Source organism: Lactuca saligna, chromosome 3, assembly GCF_052625555.1.
Source record: "Lactuca saligna cultivar CGN05327 chromosome 3, ASM5262555v1, whole genome shotgun sequence".
Lineage (NCBI taxonomy): Eukaryota > Viridiplantae > Streptophyta > Magnoliopsida > Asterales > Asteraceae > Lactuca > Lactuca saligna.
In genome coordinates this window covers 185,013,108-185,032,240 of record NC_136419.1, presented here as the reverse complement: position 1 = coordinate 185,032,240, position 19,133 = coordinate 185,013,108, and the positions used below count along the sequence as shown (strand labels likewise).

Sequence of the window (19,133 nt, the reverse complement as noted above, 5' to 3'; positions counted from 1 at the left end):
AAGTCTTTTACATAATTAACCTTATCCTTTATTAAACTAATCCTTTAACTAAATTACCACATTTTTTAAAAGGTAAATCTAACTTATTCTTAATTAAACTACTCCTAAATCCACCTATGCCCTAAACAGAACTTGAACCCTCAACTTCATCGATGAAGGACAACACCTGGTACCATAATATAATTTATATTTTAACATATGATCACAATAAATATGATAAAATTATTTAAATTAAATTAATAAAATTCGTGTACTTATATTTACTCACAAACAAATATACATTAATAAAGTCAACTTTTAGGTTCCTTTGAATTTAGTTAAAAATAATCCAATAATTGTTTTGTCAAAAGCATGGATAATCGAGTCATCAAAATTATTCTCAAACAAAGCATGCTTCATGCTTTGTATTGTATTCAAGCCAAGTATTATCTTTTATGGACTTTTTTATATCCCTCGAAATGTAAATTGAAATATAAAAGCAGGGTTACAATTTATAAGTTTTTCCTTTTTTGAACGGCAATTATAATTTATAAGTATTTAAAAAAAGCAAAACAGTTTAAAACTATATCAGTCCTTATATGATCACTAACTGCTATGCATCATATTGTAACTAAAACCTTCTATTTTCAGCAAGTTTAAGACGTATTGGTGCTTTTGACAATGTTGTATAGGTACTTAGGAAATAATAATAAGACTCGTTATTTTCCTCCTATATTTACTACTATTTCAATTCAGCCTCACGTTATTTTCCTCTATTTTCCATCACTTCCCTTGACCTTAGAAAATAAGGTCACCCATCACCATTCACTACTTTTTCTAAATGAATATATAACAATGATAATCTAGTTATATTAATAGGATAAATAAGAAAAAAGGAAATATTTTATTAATTCAAAGTATATAAAAATATTACATAAAAAATAAAATGAAACTAAAACATAACAATAATAAAAACAAGTCTAGTTGCTGTATTTTGTTACACAAGAAACCAAAAAAAAAGTATAGAACTATATAACCGGGTAGATTCTCCAAACATTTAAAAGTACAAAGACTAATTTTGAGATTAGCTTAAATGACAATTTTGGTTTATCACTTTTGTACTTATACAACGGCTAAAAGAACCAAATAAGACATTTACAAACCTATATCGCAACAAAATCTCAACAATTAATCCGAAAAGGTGACAAAAAATGAAGCCTTGAAGTCTAAAAAGTTGTAGGATCTTTGTATCTCTTAAAGATAGTTTCGATATCTGTCATGACATCGGGTGATAAAGGTCTTTGGGTTGTTAAAAAAGCATCAATATCTTCTTTTAATTGTTCAACGGATGTTGCACCGATGATTGTGCTTGTCATGAATGGACGGTCTCTCACAAATCCAAGTGCCAGCTCAACCGGACTTAAACCGTGTTTCTTTGCCATTTCAATGTATTGTGTCGTAGCTTCCTATATAATATAATAGAAACTAGAAAGTATCAATTAAACCGAATTTGTAGTAGACTTGATTTCTCATAAAAAAAAAGGGAATAAATATAAGGGAAATCTTAGATAAAGTCCCAATATTTATGGGCAATTTACGGGTTAATCCCAAATTAAATTTTGTTTCCAGAAAAAGACATATTACCGGCTAAAACTTCAGAATAACTTTTCGGTTTGTTCAGATCTGGGTAACTATCTTTTTTTGTACACATTTAGGAAACGAATTTTTTGGAAGTGTTCACATATGATCATTATGACCGACTATAGCAGGTTACATCCAGCCATAACCGGTCATAATGGTCATATGTTAAAACCCTTCCAAAAAGTTCGTTACCCGGATGCGTACAAAAGAAAATAATAACCCAGATGTGAACAAACCGAAAAGTTAAGAGTAAATTACACGAATGGTCCCTGTGATTTGGATAATTTGTACGTTTGATCTCTAACTTATTTTTTTAACTCGGATGATCCTTACTTTTTCTTTTTGTTGTGCATTTGGTCCCTGTCTTACCTCAAAAGACTATTGTGCGTTTTTTAATTTATTTTTTAATCAATTTTCTTATTTATGTATTTATTTTTTATATATTTAAAAAAATTAACAGACTCCACATATCTATATCTCCTCACCCACAACTCACTGTCACTTCATTAAATTTTCCGCCACCACAACCGAATAGAAGGGTTGTGGTGTTGGTTCGCCGAAGTTGAAGGACCGAAAAAAGAAGGAATGGTGAAGACGTCGATATCATTAAAATATGGAAAACAAATAGAAGTTGAGGGGGATGAGAGATGGGATGGTGACCAGTGGAACCCAACCTAAATTTCTCAAATATGGTTTCAGGTTTAGAGTGAGGAGATACAAATATGTAGGATCTATTATTTTTTTAAATATATAAAAAATAAATACATAAATAAAAAAATAAATTAAAAAGAGCATAATAGTCTTGTGAGGTACGACAGACTAAACACACAGCAAAAATAAACAATAGATATTATCCGAATTAAAAAATAAGTTAGGGACCAAACGCTCAAATTACCCAAACCACAGGGACCATTCGTGTAATTTACTCTTAACTTTTCGGTTTGTTCACATCTGGGTAACTATCTTTTTTTTGTATGCATCTAGGTAACGAACTTTTTGGAAGTGTTCACATATGACCATTATGACCGGATGTAACCTGCTACAGCCGGTCATAGAAGATAGTTACCCAGATGTGAACAAACCGAAATGTTAATTACCTTAATAAGTCTATTTCCCTAACCCTTTGTTGGCCGGTTTCGCTAATTTAGCTGGTATTCTGTCTTTTTTTTTAATTGGTCAAAATATTTGAACTTTTCTAAAGATAACGTTATTTTTTACCAATAACCAAAATATTGAGACATTTTTTAAGATTACCTTGAACTATCTTGGGTTATTGGTAGAAAATAACGTAATCTTCAGAAAAGTCCAAATATTTTGATCAATTTACGAAAAAAGACAGGATACCAGCTAAATTTGCGAACCCAACCAAAAAGGGTTACTTCGAAGTTTTAGCCAGGAATCTGTCTTTTTTTGTAAACAAAAATTAATTTGGGATTAAACCGTAAATTGATCCAAAATATTAAGACTTTATCTAAGATTTCCCTATATTTAATATCTTAGACATAATCTATGGAAGTTGTTCTATTATTTGTAAAATATTTACCCTTAAAATTTTCTTTTTTACACGTAACTAGACTGGACGGGACTAAACAAGCTTTCTAGGACTATTTCGTTGATACAAATGAGGATGGTATTTTCATCTTTTTCAAAAGACGAGATTGAGAGTGAGTCTGTGCCACACCTTTCTTGGGCGGGAACAAAATTGCAATTTGCAATCTTTGTCCCGTACAAAAAGGTGGAACAAGATGAGACATGGACCCACTCTTGATCTCTTGCTGGTGCAAAAGACGTATATACCCTCCTCATCCTCATCATCAAAATAGTCCTAGAAAGCTTGTCCAACACCTTCTAATCCATGTCTCGTGTAACAAACGCAGCCTACGTGAAGACAACAAGAAAATTATGGACATTTGTAAATATCACAAATTTTGTTTGTAATGATGATAATGGGCAATTAGGTAAATTTGACATGTTTGTACTCCTGAAAGGAAAGTGAAATAATAGGTATTATGGGTAAAGAAAGAATTGTCGAGTGAAAATAATATAATAGAAGTAAAGGTGATGAAAAGAATAGTACCTTGGAAATGGATTTATTGTATCTTTCCATGTATCCAGGGAAAAGCTGAAGCCTTCCTTTTTTAGAAGCTTCAGATTCAGAATCCAAATACTTTCCAGTTAAAGCTCCACCAGCCAATGGAGAATAACAAAGTAAACCAACATTGCAGTTATATGGATGACATACTTCAACAAGATCAACTACAAAAAAAAAAAATATGGTTTTAGAATTGGAATTTAAAGAAATTGAAAAGGTAGGATATGGAATGGAATTCATTTCCATTCCTTTGTATGTTTTTGTTTGGTCTTGTAAATCTGTGACAGGATTTATAGTGTAGATAATGACAAATGACAGATTTGCCCCCTTTAGATTTCTTGCTCACGAAACTTTTATCAAATACTAGTAGATTTATTTAGATTACCCTTTTATCCATACGTAACAAGAAACACGAGAGAACAAACCAGCATATTACAATGTTAGTAATAGGGTTTAGAAAGGGTACTTCAGTCATTTATACAAATGACTGAACGAGCATTGGAATTGAATTCCATGAATTTATAAAAGGAAAGTTGTAGGATTTTTGTGAATTCCATAGTCATTTGCAATCAAACATCGGAATGGAATTAAAGTCAACAAAATACCTTCAAACTTGCATCTTACTAACAAACTATAACTGTTTTGAATGCTAACAATCTTTGGAAGCCCTTCAGCTTTTGCAGCATTAATGAATTCCATTACTCCATATGAAGTTTCATTTGAAACACCAATGTACCTCACCTACACATACAAATAACTCATTAAGAGAAAAGATAATAAGGGCAAATTGGTAAATAGCACACTTTGCCTTCATTAATGAGTTCTTGAAGGGCAGACATCATTAATTACCTTTCCTTCATTAATGAGTTCTTGAAAGGCTCTGAGTTGTTCAACAAATGACACACTTTCCCTCCATTTGGAAGGATCATAAAAGAACTCTCCAAACAATCCCACATAGCGATCTGGCCTGAAGAGAAACAAAAAATAATAATAAGGGCAAATTTGTAAAAACAGGTGGAATTCCCTATATTGTAATCCATATAAGACTTGAGGAAATATTTAAGAAAATAAACATTAGTTCCCTAAAGTTTCATTAAGATTTACAGAGTGTTCACATGTGTCATGTGTGCATTTCATAAGCACAAAGCATATCTATTGGTTACTTGTTAAAGATTCATTTGTACAATTTGGTCCTTCAACTTTAAAAATTATGCATTTTTAGTATGATGTTTTGTATGTAATAGATATATGGGAAAGCTATTCCAATGCATATATGTGTTATATTTCTATAGTATGAGGCATATATAGGAAACTAACCAATGAATTTGTAATAAGTCAATGTAATCAGTATTCAAACGTTTCAAGCTTTTCTCCACACTTTCTTTAATATTTACAGCATCAACCCTTAGAATTTCTGCGTTGTCTCTTATGTAACTTAATCTATCTGAGTATCCAGACACTTTAGTGGCTAATATAATCTGAAATATACAAATGCCCAAAGTGGAAATAAACAACATTATAAGATAATGGAAATATGGAATGAAACTCAATAATCGAATGTTCTATACATTGATTTAATTATAGTTATTGAAGTCTTTGTGTACAAAAGTTAAAAATTAATCTTATTAAAAGGTTTTTAAAACCCAAATACAATTATAGTAAAAAAAGTATAGAAGTTAAACCTAATTTTGTTAACAGGTTATTAAAACCCAAATACGATTGTAGTTACTTCTAGAAAACAAAACTTTGGTAAAATTAAAATCGTAAAACTTTTTTAAAAGATTGTGTTATTAAAATAATGATATAAAGAGACTGAAAATGGAGAAAAGTATACCTGATCACGAGGTCGAGATTTCAGCCAGTTTCCAATATAAACATCTGTTAGTCCTTGTGTCTCCTTCTTCATTGGAATTGGATACTTTGAAAGCATGTAGAAGTTCAAATTAGTTAAATAATCACTTGAGAAGGAAAATCCGAAAATCATATGACTACTGAATGATTATTTCTTACCATTTCTGCTGTGTCTAGAGTATTAATCCCATGTTCCACTGCATAGGAGAGCATTTCATGAGCCTCCTTCTCGGTGTTCTGTTCCCCAAATGTCATCTGGAAATTTAGCATGAAATTTAAATTATCAGAAAGAAAAGAATGTAATTCCAGTATATATAAGCTGAATACTTGCAGGAATCAGTTGTCTATGGATATACGCTGAAAACCACATTTGAATGGGATTTAAGTTCATAAAAACGAAAGAAAGCAATGAGAACTGAAAATTTTGATGAAAAAGAAGGAACTACAGACGAAGTTTTGTATCCCCAAATGCCAAAACTGAAATTTCTAGGGCAAATACAAAAATGCAGATGCATTGATAACCCACAAGAATACCTGAACGAGAGTTGCGTTCATAGAAACTGTAGGAAGAAGGAGAATCGGAAATTTTGATGAAAAAAAATAAGGAACTCACCGTGCCAAAAGTAATTTCGCTGACTACAAGATTGGAATCCCCAACTTGATTATACTGCATTGCGCTCCTTTGTGGTTGTGCCATGGCTGTGATAGTGGTGGCGAACTTCTTTTTGTTGAAGAAATTCCTGACAGAAGATGGAAATGAGAAGTAAGAGGTGGAGGTGGAGGCATTGAGAGACGAAGTGCGGCTGTTGTTGCTGTTGGAGAAGAGGGGTTGAATTATAGGCGAAGAAGATGAAGCCATAGTCGATTGTGCAGATCAGAGGTTATTGGTTAATTTTCGCGGCCATTTGGATGAAGGAATTGGATAGACTTCGGAACTACACAATGGCCGGGGTGGGATTGTGCAGACATGTTTATCTGGTAGGTGTTGTCGGTTAAAAAGGCACTTTATTTTATCATTTAGACAACTTTAATTAATATTTGAAATATTTTTATTGGTTAAAATTATATTATTTTCCGAAAAAGCTGATTACAAATAGTTGATTATATGTTGACTTTTTATAAAAATGATTATAGGGTGTCTAAGAGGTGTCTTTTTAGCAACATCCTAAATATAATTAAGTTGACAATAAAAAAAATATTATTTTATAAAACTAGGCTTTAATCAAACAAAAAACAAGTTATTAAATAAATTAATTGTAACCATACTCCGTTTCATTTAAAATAAATGTTAAATTTATTTTAAACTAAGGTTTGGACCATCCGCGCGTTGCTGCGGAAGCTCCAGTGTGTTGAAAAACGAAGTTTGACACCATGTATACAACGAAAACGATTAAATCATATAAAATGGAGCACAAAAATATCAAAATAAAACATGAATACAAACAATTGACTTGAAAGTGTATCTTTAAGAAATTAATAAAAAAAGATTATTAAAAAGTTATATAAGGGGCCAAAATATAACTTTAAAATATAGTAAGTGACCAAATTATAATGTATAAAATACTAATAAATTAACTTTAAAATTATAAGGGTTGAAAACTATTAAATAAAAATTAATTAAGGAGAAAGAATATAAATATATATAAATTTTAAAATTATAAGGATAAAAATTGTTACATCAAAAATTGTTTAGCGGTATAAAATATAAAACAAATAAAAGTAAAGGGTGGAAAATGAAAAAAAAAATGAGGATAAAAATTGGTACATAAAAATTAGTTTAGGGGTATAAAATATAAAAACAAATAAACGTAAAGAGTGGAAAATGAAAAAAAAAAAATACATCAAAATTAGTATGGGTACAAAATATGAAAACAAATAAAAATAAAGGGTAGAAAATGAAAAAAAAAATTGAAAGTATAAAATCTGCTTACGTGGAATGAATAGTAAATCCTCACACATACCAATTTTGGTAATTAATATATATATATATATATATATATATATATATATATATATATATATATATATATATATATATATAATAGTTAAATGAATTATTTATTGGGTTTTTGACATTGAAATATTGATGAATTTACACATTTAATTAGTCAGTAGATCCTTAGTTTTAGTGGTTATGATAAATAGGAGCTAGACCTAGCCCTATTGAAAATACCCGATACCCAGTAAATTTTTTCGGGTAATTGCGTAGCTTGATTTTTTTTTTTTTTAGGTTAGGTATAAGGTACGTTTGTTGGGTTTCGAGTATACCCAAATTATTTTAAAAATTCATTTATTTTTTCGTAGAGCTTGTACGAGTTTTTATTACAACTAACAAACTCATTATTTTGATAAAACTTCAGAACACGACAAAACTTATGGCTACAATTATCTTAAACATTTTAAACTTTTAAACTAAGGTCTTTAAGTATTTGTTTTTTAACATCTTATTAGATTAAATTAAGTTGTTAAAATATTACTTGATATTTCAAGTATTATTGACAAAAAATTTTAATGTTCAAAGTTTCAGTAACTTTGTTTATACCTTGTTTGTTTATATAAACAAGACTAATAAAGCACGACATATTTATTTTATTAAATTTATTTTTAGGTGTCATTCAAATATATATATATATATATATATATATATATATATATATATATATATATATATATATATATATATATATTAGGTAATACCCGAATTACTCAAATTTAATTTGGATCGGGTAACGAATATTTTTTTTAACATGAAAAACCCAAATTAACCGAAACCCGAAAAAATTACTCTATCAATACCCCTACCTAGGCCTAGGGATGCCCAAAAAAACCGGTTCACAAACCGAACCGGTTAGTGAACCGGAAACCGGTTTTCCTCCGAACCGGTTCATGCATGAACCGAACCCCCGAAGAACCGAACCTACGGACCGAACCAATTCGCCCTTTTTAATGTGTGATCCGGTTTCGAACCGGTTTGTTAAGAACCGGTTTTTTGAACCGGTTTTTTGAACCTATTTGTAAACCGATTTTGAACCGGTTTTTTACACTTACTAGCTCAAAAGAGCTTTATACTCTAAACAAATAAAAAACTCATTCCTATTTTACACTTACTAGCTCAAAAAAAAACCGGTTTTCGTTGAACCGGTTTTGAACAAACCGAACCGGTTTAAATATGTTCGAATAATTTTTGGGGTGAACCGGATTGGAACCGAACCGGTTTTGGTGTGAACCGGTTTTGACTTGTTGGACTTGAACCGAACCGGTTTTCTGAACCGGTCCGGTTCATAAAAAAAACCGGTTTTTGCACGCTACCTAGGCCCCAAACTAACACTTCCCACATTACTTTAAGATTAATAAGTTAAAAACAACAAGGCCCACCCCCTAATTCCCCCAAAAAGTCATCAACCATAAATTCACTGAAATCTCGTGCAATCACGGGAAAGCTGCAACACGTTGACGACGTCAAATGGTTCAGCTTGTTCGACCATACTTTCATGGAAGACACTTGACCAATGAGTGTGACGTTCGTGGTTTCGAAACAGGGTTATGGCTAGGGATAATCAAACCCACCATTTGGCTATAACTAACAGATTATGCTTTTGGGTGAGGGGATGGCTGAGTCGGTGGACGCAGACAAAGACCTTAACTCAATACAATACCATATTCGGTGGAACAAGCTATGATTACAAGGGAAGTGTATCTTTTTTTATGAGACCGACATTCAAATTTCAACAAAGAAAAACACTGATTCAATAAATGAGTATAATGAAAAAGCATCGACATGAGTTCCACCCTTCATTTAGATCCAGATGGGATAACGACGAACACCGGTCAATGGAATGTCAACCATTTTAAGGAAATCTCATCCCTTCAAGACATATGACACTTGTGATTCCTAGAAATGCGAAAATGGAGAGATCGGAGCTGGTAAGCTGTTGAATATGCTTCGACAACTACAAGATCAACTCGAACGAAAATTTCAAATATTGGGTTCGATCTTTTGTGTTTTTGAGGAACGATCTTCTTCAACTTAGATTACTATTAAGTTCTCTGGTTTATGGATCTTTTGTTCGTTAACTTTCAGGGCGGTGATATGCAGAGCGCGAGGTTGGAATAGGTAGCAAGTGCCAAATTTGTAAGTTTTAATTTAAAGCAAGAACTGAATATCTATTCCTTACATTTTAATCGGTATAAAGTATGAATGAAAAAATGGGGACCTTATGGTTTTTAAAGGACATACCTTAGATTAGCTCAATGCCTCAATGAACTTAAAATATAAGGTATGTCTCAATCCACATAAAATAGATCAATGTCTCAATCAACTTAAACTTTAATCATTAGGTAATAGCCCGATCTATTTAAAATTAAGCAAAAAAAGAAAAAAAAAATATCAAAAAGGATTGAAATTTGAAACGTCGTTTGGCCTAAGGCGTGATCAAAATATCTGAAGCATCAAACATCATCGCCCTGCTGATTGCTCCCACCGGCCACTAGTTCCTCCCTACGTCATCCGTAGTCGGAATGTCGGATCATTTCCCCTTGCCCACCGTCGCCCCCCACGAGGCATTGAACCACCACTATTATTATTTACTCTCTCATTTTTTTTTTCGGTTTAACTTACACAAGGAACCACGTATTTTTCGGTTCTAGATTCGCCACTGGTCAACTAGTGAGCAAGGAGGAACCACTGGAGAAGGGTAAACAAGCTTTTAGTTTGTAATGCTATATTGCTGAACTCACACGGGAAGACAATCGAGAGAAGTTTCATAAATAGTTCTCAAAAAGATACCAGAAAAAACAAAGAGCTTATTTAGAGACCCTGAAAAGTTTATGGACATGGATGACATTTATGAATGTGTAATATGGGTCAAACATGAGTCCCTTCATGAACGTGTCATGGTTTCATAAAAGGATGGCGAGAAAGGTCTTGTAGTTTAGGAAAGACATATTTGTGAGTCTATAATCTACAACCGAGTTCATTGGTTGATGGACTACTGATGATCATATGTGAGTCTATACCAGATCAACACATCAGATATAATACATATGTACATATGCACCTAAGATCACTAATAAAATATATAGGGCGTGTTTAACTAAAATATCTATTGTAGCCTTTATTTGGAGGTGGAAGTTGTGGCTTTATTTAAATAAAAGTGTTGGAAAAAATTAGTTGTAAACTTTTGAAATTTGTAAAATTGCATAAAAGGATATATGAAGGGTATCCTAGTAATTTTGTTATAATAGGATGGAACTTTTCTTTAAACGTTATTTCAAATAGTTTTTGAATAATGATTTTTTTTTTTTCTAAAATAGAAACTTTAAACTCATACTCTCATATGACCGACGTTTGTTTTTAATATAAAAGCTCCAAACTCTTCAAAAATCTTGTTGCCAAACATGCCCATAACATAGAACATATTTATTCGCTAAAATGTTGATTTGACATTGTTTCAATAAAATAAATTGGATGGGGACTTTTCAAATTAGCAAAAGGGTCATATTAAAACAACCCCTATGTTTTTTTTATAAAAGTTTTATGTTTAACCATATAAATAATCATTTAACATCATATCATCACTCATAATATATATATATATATATATATATATATATATATATATATATATATATATATATATATATATATATATATATATATATATATGGATTACTATTTATAAGGGTAAGGATAAAAATAGTAATCCTTTTATATATATATATATATATATATATATATATATATATATATATATAGAGAGAGAGAGAGAGAGAGAGAAAGAAAGAGAGCTATGTTCAAATGTTTCTAGCAAATAGTATATGCCTAAATGCACCAATAAAAATTCACGAATAATAATTCATTAAATAAATTAAAAAAAGGTATAATGGTAAACTTCCTATATTTAATGATGGTAAAAAATAATTCAATTAATCTCTCCTTGATTATTTTAACCCCACAAAGCCAACATCCCTAACCTTAAAGAGTACGACAACTTCCTCAAATCATCGATACCTCTATTCTTCCTTTCCACCAGAAATCGATCCTTACATCTGAGCACCACCATCTGCCTATTATCCGCCATCATGACAGCAACTTCTAGATCCTCTATTCAACTACTCTTCTTCCATAGCTTCATGTTCGTCGGCCTATTGTGATCAGAAAGAGGCTGTAAGCGAGGGTTCGGTGGTGCTAGTGGATCGCTAGCATAGGCGATGGAGGGGGGATGGCAGCGTAGGGCCGCTCCCCTCGGCTCCATTATACTTCTGGTCCGATCGTCTTGAAACACAAGGGTGGTTGCAAATTGGGAGTTGTAAGGCGACAGTAAGTCGTATGGGGTGGTGGCAATCAGCAGGTGGGTAGAATCGGTAATGGAGGAAGTTGGGCAACAATTATTCAATCAATAGGTAAAGGCTCCTTATTTTCTTTTTGTTCTTGTTTGATTTGGCATAACTACATAGGTGTTCATTTGATTAACAATCTGTAGCACCTGGTTCTTGGTACGTATTCTTTGTAATTAACTCTTTTAAATTTTCATTTTTGGCCTTGGACTCGGCGAGTTGAAGGACCAACTCACCGAGTAGAAGCGGGATAAGACGCGGGACTTAAGTGATGGACTCGGTGATTCGGGTCCCGGATTTGGCGAGTAGGTACTGTTCGGATAAAAACCCTAATTCGAGGGTTTGCACCCTATTTAAGCAATGTTATGATGGCCATATTGTCCCTTATGATCCCCAAAACACTTCTCATTGAAACCCTATCCATTTGTGCTTTGTTGAGGCTATTTTTGGTGTTCTTTTGTGGTTGTTAAGCTTGGAAGGAAGGAAGGAGCTTGGAACTTATGTTGTGACCAGTAGATCCACAGATTTTACTTCATTTTCAGCAGCTTCAAGGTATAATGCCCCTGTCTTGACTCATCTATGTGTTTATTCATCTTTAACTTGGGGCCTCTTTGGATTTCTAAGTCATATTTCGGATTTGGAAGTATTGAGTGGGTTTTAACTTCAGATATGGACCTTAAGAGGGGTCTCATGGCATAAAGATGCCAACTTTAGGGCCATGAGAGCTCCATGCACATTGTAGGACACTTTATATGGATTTTTGAGCTAAAAACCCATGCATGTGCAAAAAGTTTGGAACTTAATTTACGTATAAAGTGAACATTAGGAGGCCAGATCTATGGTTTTGATGTATTAGATCTCATTTAAATCGACTGCATGGAATTGGTCAAGATTGGACTCGGCGAGTCCGTTCATGGGACTCGGCGAGTCCAAGGCATAAAGTCCCATATCTATTAAGGGTCTAAAGAACTTAGCTGGGTGTTAGAAGGACTGTAGAAGGTGAGCAAGGGGTGACCCAATGTTCTGGACTAAGCCATTGTTCTGGATATTCATGGGACTCGGCGAGTGCATGAGCAGACTGGACGAGTCCAAGGCAATCTTCTTGTGGATGAAAATGAACTCGATGAGTTGTTCATACAACTCGACGAGTCAAGCACAGGACCTGTTTATCAGTTGAAGATGAACTCGACGAGTTGTTCATACAACTCGGCGAGTCGAATAAAGATTCAATCGATGTCCATTTAGAAGGAAAACTCGTCGAGTGATCACCTAACTCGACGAGTAGAGACGAGTGTAAGAACAAATGGAAGGATAGGGATTTGGCGAGTTAGCGAGCCAACCCGGTGAGTCAGGTCAACTGGTAGTTGACTTTGACTTTGACTTGGTCGGGGGTAAAATGGTCATTTTACCCTAAGGACAGTTAGCAGTGTTTGATGGACTATTTTGTGGGAATTACAACCGGAGGATTTCCGAAGCAGCAGCAGCAGATAGATAGTTCCCGCACAGATCAGCAACTACTTCGAGGGGAGTTACCTTCCAATAGCGGTGGGTCTACGACCACAATGCCGGTCCATTAGTAGGAGTTGTATAATTAGATGATTGTCTATGTGATATTTATCTAGGTTTGCTACTACTTGATATGTTTACGTGCTAGTATGATATGATGCTATGTGCTAGTGACAGTAGGGAAGATAGTCCCTAGTATCCGGTCGAGAGGACCGAAGGGGAGACCAGCACCCAGATATGCTAGTCAGCATCCGGTCGACAGGACTGAAGGGGTAGGTCGGGCACCCAGATATGCCTGATAATATATGTGTGTTATGTAGTTGTATGGTATGTGGTACGATGGTGGAATTCACTAAGCTTCGTACTTACAATTTTTAGTTTTGGTTTCAGGTGCCTCTTCATCGAAGGGGAAGGAGCTGGCGCGGTAGCGACACATCATACACACACACACTGTTTTTCGCTTTACGAACTTGTTCTGGGATTTGCACTCTGATGTTTGGTTGTTTTCATATTTTGGTTTCAGACATGATGTATGCTATGAAATGGCTTGATCAGACAATGTTTTATTTACAAATGTTTTCCAGAGTATTGATTTAAAAACGAAATTTTTGGATGTGAAATTTGGGTCGTTACAAGTTGGTATCAGAGCCCTGATTTGAGGGATTCGGACACACTTTCGGGGGTGTCTGAAATCAAATTGAGAGATTAAAGGATTTTGAAAAAGAAGTTTTCTAAAAGATTAAGTAAAGAGTTTTGAAGTGTGTGATGTGCGCAACCGGCCGAGCTCAAGTAAGTATTCCCCAAAGTACCCATACAAGTTTATGTTATCAGTTTTAGTAGAACAACATGCTAGAATAGGACTAAGGATCTAGGAGTGATGCCTTACGTGCCTGCTTTATGAGCTTCAGCTTATGAAAATTACATGCTAGGATTGAGTAGACAGTAGTAGGATAGCCTGTTTAGGTTATGCCTGATAGTATGAGCTTAACATTGTATGCTAGTGCAGTTTCTGTTATGAGAATATGGTTGCTAGAGAATTGTTTCCTTTTGTTCGAATGCTGCTTGCTTGTGCTTTGTGAGACTCTGAACAATGAGAGTTAGCCATTAGGTGAGTACGTCACGTCATATGTGATCAGGGTTGAATAATCTCTGAGTGCTGGATTTGGCCCTATTGCGTAACTCTTGTTTGAGTCTAACCGTTGTAGGGATGAGTCTTTACTCGAAGGATTATCTGAGCCTCATCACATGTGATGGTAGTCAGGTAATGGCTAATTGACATTGTAAGGAGGCCTTCAGCAGTTGAGGACCGGATAGGGTGGAGTCAGAGGTTTTCCCTAGGGTAAGCCTAGGACGAGGATAGCAGTGATCAGTAGTGGTAAAAAGGGATCTAGTGGAGTCAATGCAGTCCTTGAAGAAGGTACGGATAGATATGGAAGGTAGTATGGGTCCGTACTACTGAAAGCAGAGGATCCGTACCCGAACTGAGGAAGACTGAGATAAGACCAGGGAACTTGTAGTAGATGTGATCCCTCAAGAGGTATCAGTATCACTAACGGTTGTTATTATGTATTGCAGAATGGTGGTACTACGTTCGAGGCCAGCAGTTGGCAGCTCAGGAGAGGGATCGGGTTCGAGATCAGGTTCTGAGCCAATAGATGAGGGGCTATGCGAGTTCATAGCGTCAGAGATCACCAGAGGTATCCTTGAGTCGACCCCCGTCATCTTTGGGTCAATTAAGGAAGGGATAGTTGAGCTGATGGAGGACCGCCTCAGGGCGTTCAGGAGTGACCTAGTCGGGATCTCGCACACTGTCCTTTAAGGAATTCAGGGGCAGTGGTGTGCCGGATTTTCATGGGGCGAAGGACCCCATAGCTGCCAGACGATGGATTGCAGACATCGAATTTGCACAGTTGACAAGTTTCTGTCCCGAGGGGTCGAAGGTGAGGTTCGCAGCATGATGCTTGAGAGACAGGGCTAGAGACTGGTGGGAGTCTATTGGTGACTCATTGGGAGCCTCGGCTATTGAGTCTATGCCATGGTCAGACTTTGTGACCAGGTTCCGAGCAGAGTTTGCGCCAGCTGTAGAGCTTCAGCAGCTGGCCAGGGAATTTTTGGATATGAGGTAGACCACGGAGACTGTGGCGAAGATCACCGCCAAGTTACGGGAGAGGGCGTTTTTGGTGCCCCAATACGCGGGTGATGTGGATATGAGGACCCGCTATTATGACATGCTACGAGCTGATATTCGGGAACATGTCAGTTTTTCCGCTTGCCCTACTCTGGAGTCCATGATTTCCAGGTCCAGGGAAAGGTAGATCGACCTGGAGCACATCCGGAAGAGGAAAGCAGAGGAGGGGCAGGTTACGGGGGCTTCAGGGAAGAAGCCCAAGGGACCAGACGCAGGGTTGAAAGGCCAACAGGAGCGAGGCCGCTGCAGGAAATGCGGCAAGACGCACGAGGGAGCATGCAAGTTGGAATCGCCAGGCTGCTATAAGTGCGGCAAGATGGGGCACTTCAGTAGGGATTGTACCATGCCTGCACCTATGATACAGACATCAGATTTGTTGTGTTTCCACTGCAACTAGAGGGGCCACAAGAAGGCCAATTGCCCCCAGTTGACAGCAGCAGTGCCAGTGAAGACGCCAGATCCAGCGACCCTGCGGATTACTGATGGCCGGCAGGGCAAGGCGGAGGTGTAGCACCTGATTCCCGATACGTACTCCTTGTAATTAACATTTTTAAATTAATGCATTTTTATCTTGGACTCGGCGAGTTGATGGACCTACTCGTCGAGTAGGAGTGGGATAAGACGCGGGGACTTAACTTTGGACTCGGCGAGTAGAGAGGACCGAAGGGGAGACCAGCACCCAGAGATGCTAGTCAGTATCCGGTCAAGAGGACCGAAGGGGTAGGTCGGGCACCCAAATATGCCCGATTCTGTTTGTGAAGAAGAAGGACGGGTCGCATCGGATGTGTATAGATTATCGGGAGCTGAACAAGGTAATGGTGAAGAACCGTTACCCACTCCCGAGGGTTGATGACCTCTTTGATCAGTTGCAGGGAGCATCTTGGTTCTTCAAGATCGATTTGCGTTTTGGTTATCATCAGATGATGGTCAGAGAGGAGGATGTGCAGAAGACCGTGTTTCGGACGCGTTATGGCCATTATGAGTTCGTGGTGATGTCATTCGGGCTCACCAATGCTCCTGCCGCGTTCATGGACCTCATGAACCGCGTGTGCAGACCGATGCTGGATCGGTCTGTGATAGTATTCATTGATGACATCCCGGTTTATTCCAAGACGCAGGAGGAGCACGAGGAGCATCTGAGAGAGGTTTTGGAAACCCTAAGGAGGGAGAGCTTGTACACAAAGTTCTCCAACTGCGAGTTTTGGTTGCGCGAGGTGCAATTCGTGGGGCACCTTGTCAACCAAAACGGTATACTGGTTGACCCGACCAAGATAGGGGCCGTGATGAGATGGGAGGTTCCAAAGTCTCCATCTGAGATTCGGAGTTTCCTGGGTTTAGCAGGCTACTATCAGAGATTCATTAAGGACTTCTCCAAGATAGTCGTACCCCTGACACGGTTGACTAAGAAAGTCGTAGTCTTTCGATGGGGGCCTGAGCAGCACGCAACATTCGAGGTTCTGAGACATAGATTGTGCGAGGTGCCAATCTTAGCCCTGCTAGAGGGCGTGGAGGATTTTGTGGTATATTGTGATGCGTCCATTTCGGGGTTGGGCGCGGTACTGATGCAAAGAGGGCACGTCATTGCCTACGCTTCGAGTTTGAGGTACCTCATGGATCAGCCGAATTTGAACATGAGGCAGCGTTGATGGATTGATCTGGTGAAGGATTATGATTGTGAGATCCTTTACCACCCAGGGAAGGCTAATGTGGTGGCCGATGCGCTTAGCCGCAAGGCGGCGCTGATCAGGGATATTTGCATGCGGATGACAGTGGTGACTCCGCTTTTGGAGTAGATTCAGGAGGCCCAGCAGGAGGCCCTGAAGGAGGAACATCGGAAGAGTGAGCGCATATTGGGTCAGGTTTCCTCCTTCGACTATGATAGCATGGGATTATTGACATTACACCATAGGGTATGGGTGCCATACCTCGGAGGCATGCGCCAGATCTTGATGGAGGAGGCGCACAAATCCCGATTCTCCATTCATCCCGGGGCGACAAAGATGTATAGGGATCTTCGTCTGGACTATTGGTGGCCCTGCATGAAGCGGGATGTGGCTTGGTACGTCGAGCGGTGCTTGACCTGCAGGAAGTTCAAGGTCGAACATCAGAGACCGCACGACAAGTTGCAGCCGTTGGATATCCCGTTGTGGAGGTGGGAAGATATTACGATGAATTTTATCACTAAGCTTCGCTGGACCGCACGAGGACTGGATTCTATATGGTTCATCGTGGATCGATTGACCAAGAGCGCCCATTTCATCCCGATTCAGGAGAGCATCTCTGCCGAGAAGTTGGCTGACATCTAGATCAGGGAGATAGTGGCGCGGCATGGGGTGCCAGTATCAGTGATTTCAGACAGAGATGTGCGTTTTACTTCCAAGTTTTGGAAGAATTTTCATGATGAGCTGGGCACTCGTCTGCATTTTAGCACTGCCTTTCACCCGCAGACGGATGGTCAGAGTGAGCGGACCATCCAGACCCTTGATGATATGTCGCAGGCATGTGTGTTAGATTTTGGGGGTAGCTGGGATACCTATCTTCCTTTAGCTGAGTTCTCATACAACAATAGCTACCATGCGAGTATTGACCGTCCTCCCTTCGAGATGTTGTACGGTCGGAGATGTAGGACCCCGATATGTTGGGGAGAGGTTGGCCAGAGAATCATGGGAAGTACTGAAGTGGTGCTCCAGACGACATAGAAGATTCAGCAGGTCTGGAGCAGGCTTCAAACTGCTCAGAGTTGGCAGAAAAGTTACGCCGACAAGCGCAGTTCAGACTTGGAATTCCAAGTCGGGGATATGGTTCCTCTGAAGGTGTCGCCATGGAAAGGCATCATTCGATTCAGAAAGCAGGGAAAGTTAGGCCCAAGTTTCATCGGGCCATTCAGGGTTGTAGCCCGGGTGGGCAAGGTGGCGTATAGGTTGGATATGCCAGCTGATCTCAGCCAAATCCACAACACTTTCCACGTCTCTCAGTTGAGAAAGTGTTTGGTGGACAACTCGGCAGTGGTGCCTTTGGAGGATATTCAGATCGATGACAGTCTGAATGACATCGAGCAGCCTATGGCAATCCTCGACAGGAAGTCAAAGGATCTGAGGAACAAAAGGGTGGAACTCGTGAAGGTGCAATGGTAGCACCAGAAGGGATCGGAGTGGACTTGTGAGCCGATGGAAGAAATGATGGAGCACTACCCTGAGCTATTTCAGGATCGAGCAACAGACTTCGAGGACGAAGTCTAAGATAATTGGGGGAGATTTGTAGCACCTGATTCTCGGTATGTACTCCTTGTAATTAACATTTTTAAATTAATGCATTTTGTATTGGACTCGGCGAGTTGATGGACCTACTCGCCAAGTAGGAGTGGGATAAGACGCGGAGATTGAACTTTGGACTCGGCAAGTCGGTTCTCGGACTCGGCGAGTAGACCCTGTTTGGGCAAAAACCCTAATCCGGGTGTTTGCACCCTATTTAAACGCTCTAACTTGGCATCCTTTGTCCCTAACACTTCCAGAGAGCTGAAGAGCGAAACCCTAGCCCCCA

General features: G+C 37.7%; 1 protein-coding gene across 1 annotated transcript; it reads right to left on the bottom strand.

Annotated features, from left to right (window-relative positions):
• Positions 1-864: 864 nt before the first annotated feature.
• LOC145037615 (uncharacterized) lies at positions 865-6,517 on the bottom strand. The gene is made up of 8 exons (XM_078986320.1): positions 6,177-6,517; positions 5,723-5,818; positions 5,547-5,630; positions 5,030-5,190; positions 4,562-4,679; positions 4,318-4,453; positions 3,698-3,876; positions 865-1,445 (listed from the first exon to the last, which is right to left on the bottom strand). The coding sequence occupies exons 1-8, from the start codon at positions 6,420-6,422 to the stop codon at positions 1,206-1,208; spliced, it is 1,260 nt and encodes a 419-aa protein (XP_078842446.1). The 5' UTR covers positions 6,423-6,517; the 3' UTR covers positions 865-1,205.
• Positions 6,518-19,133: the final 12,616 nt, after the last annotated feature.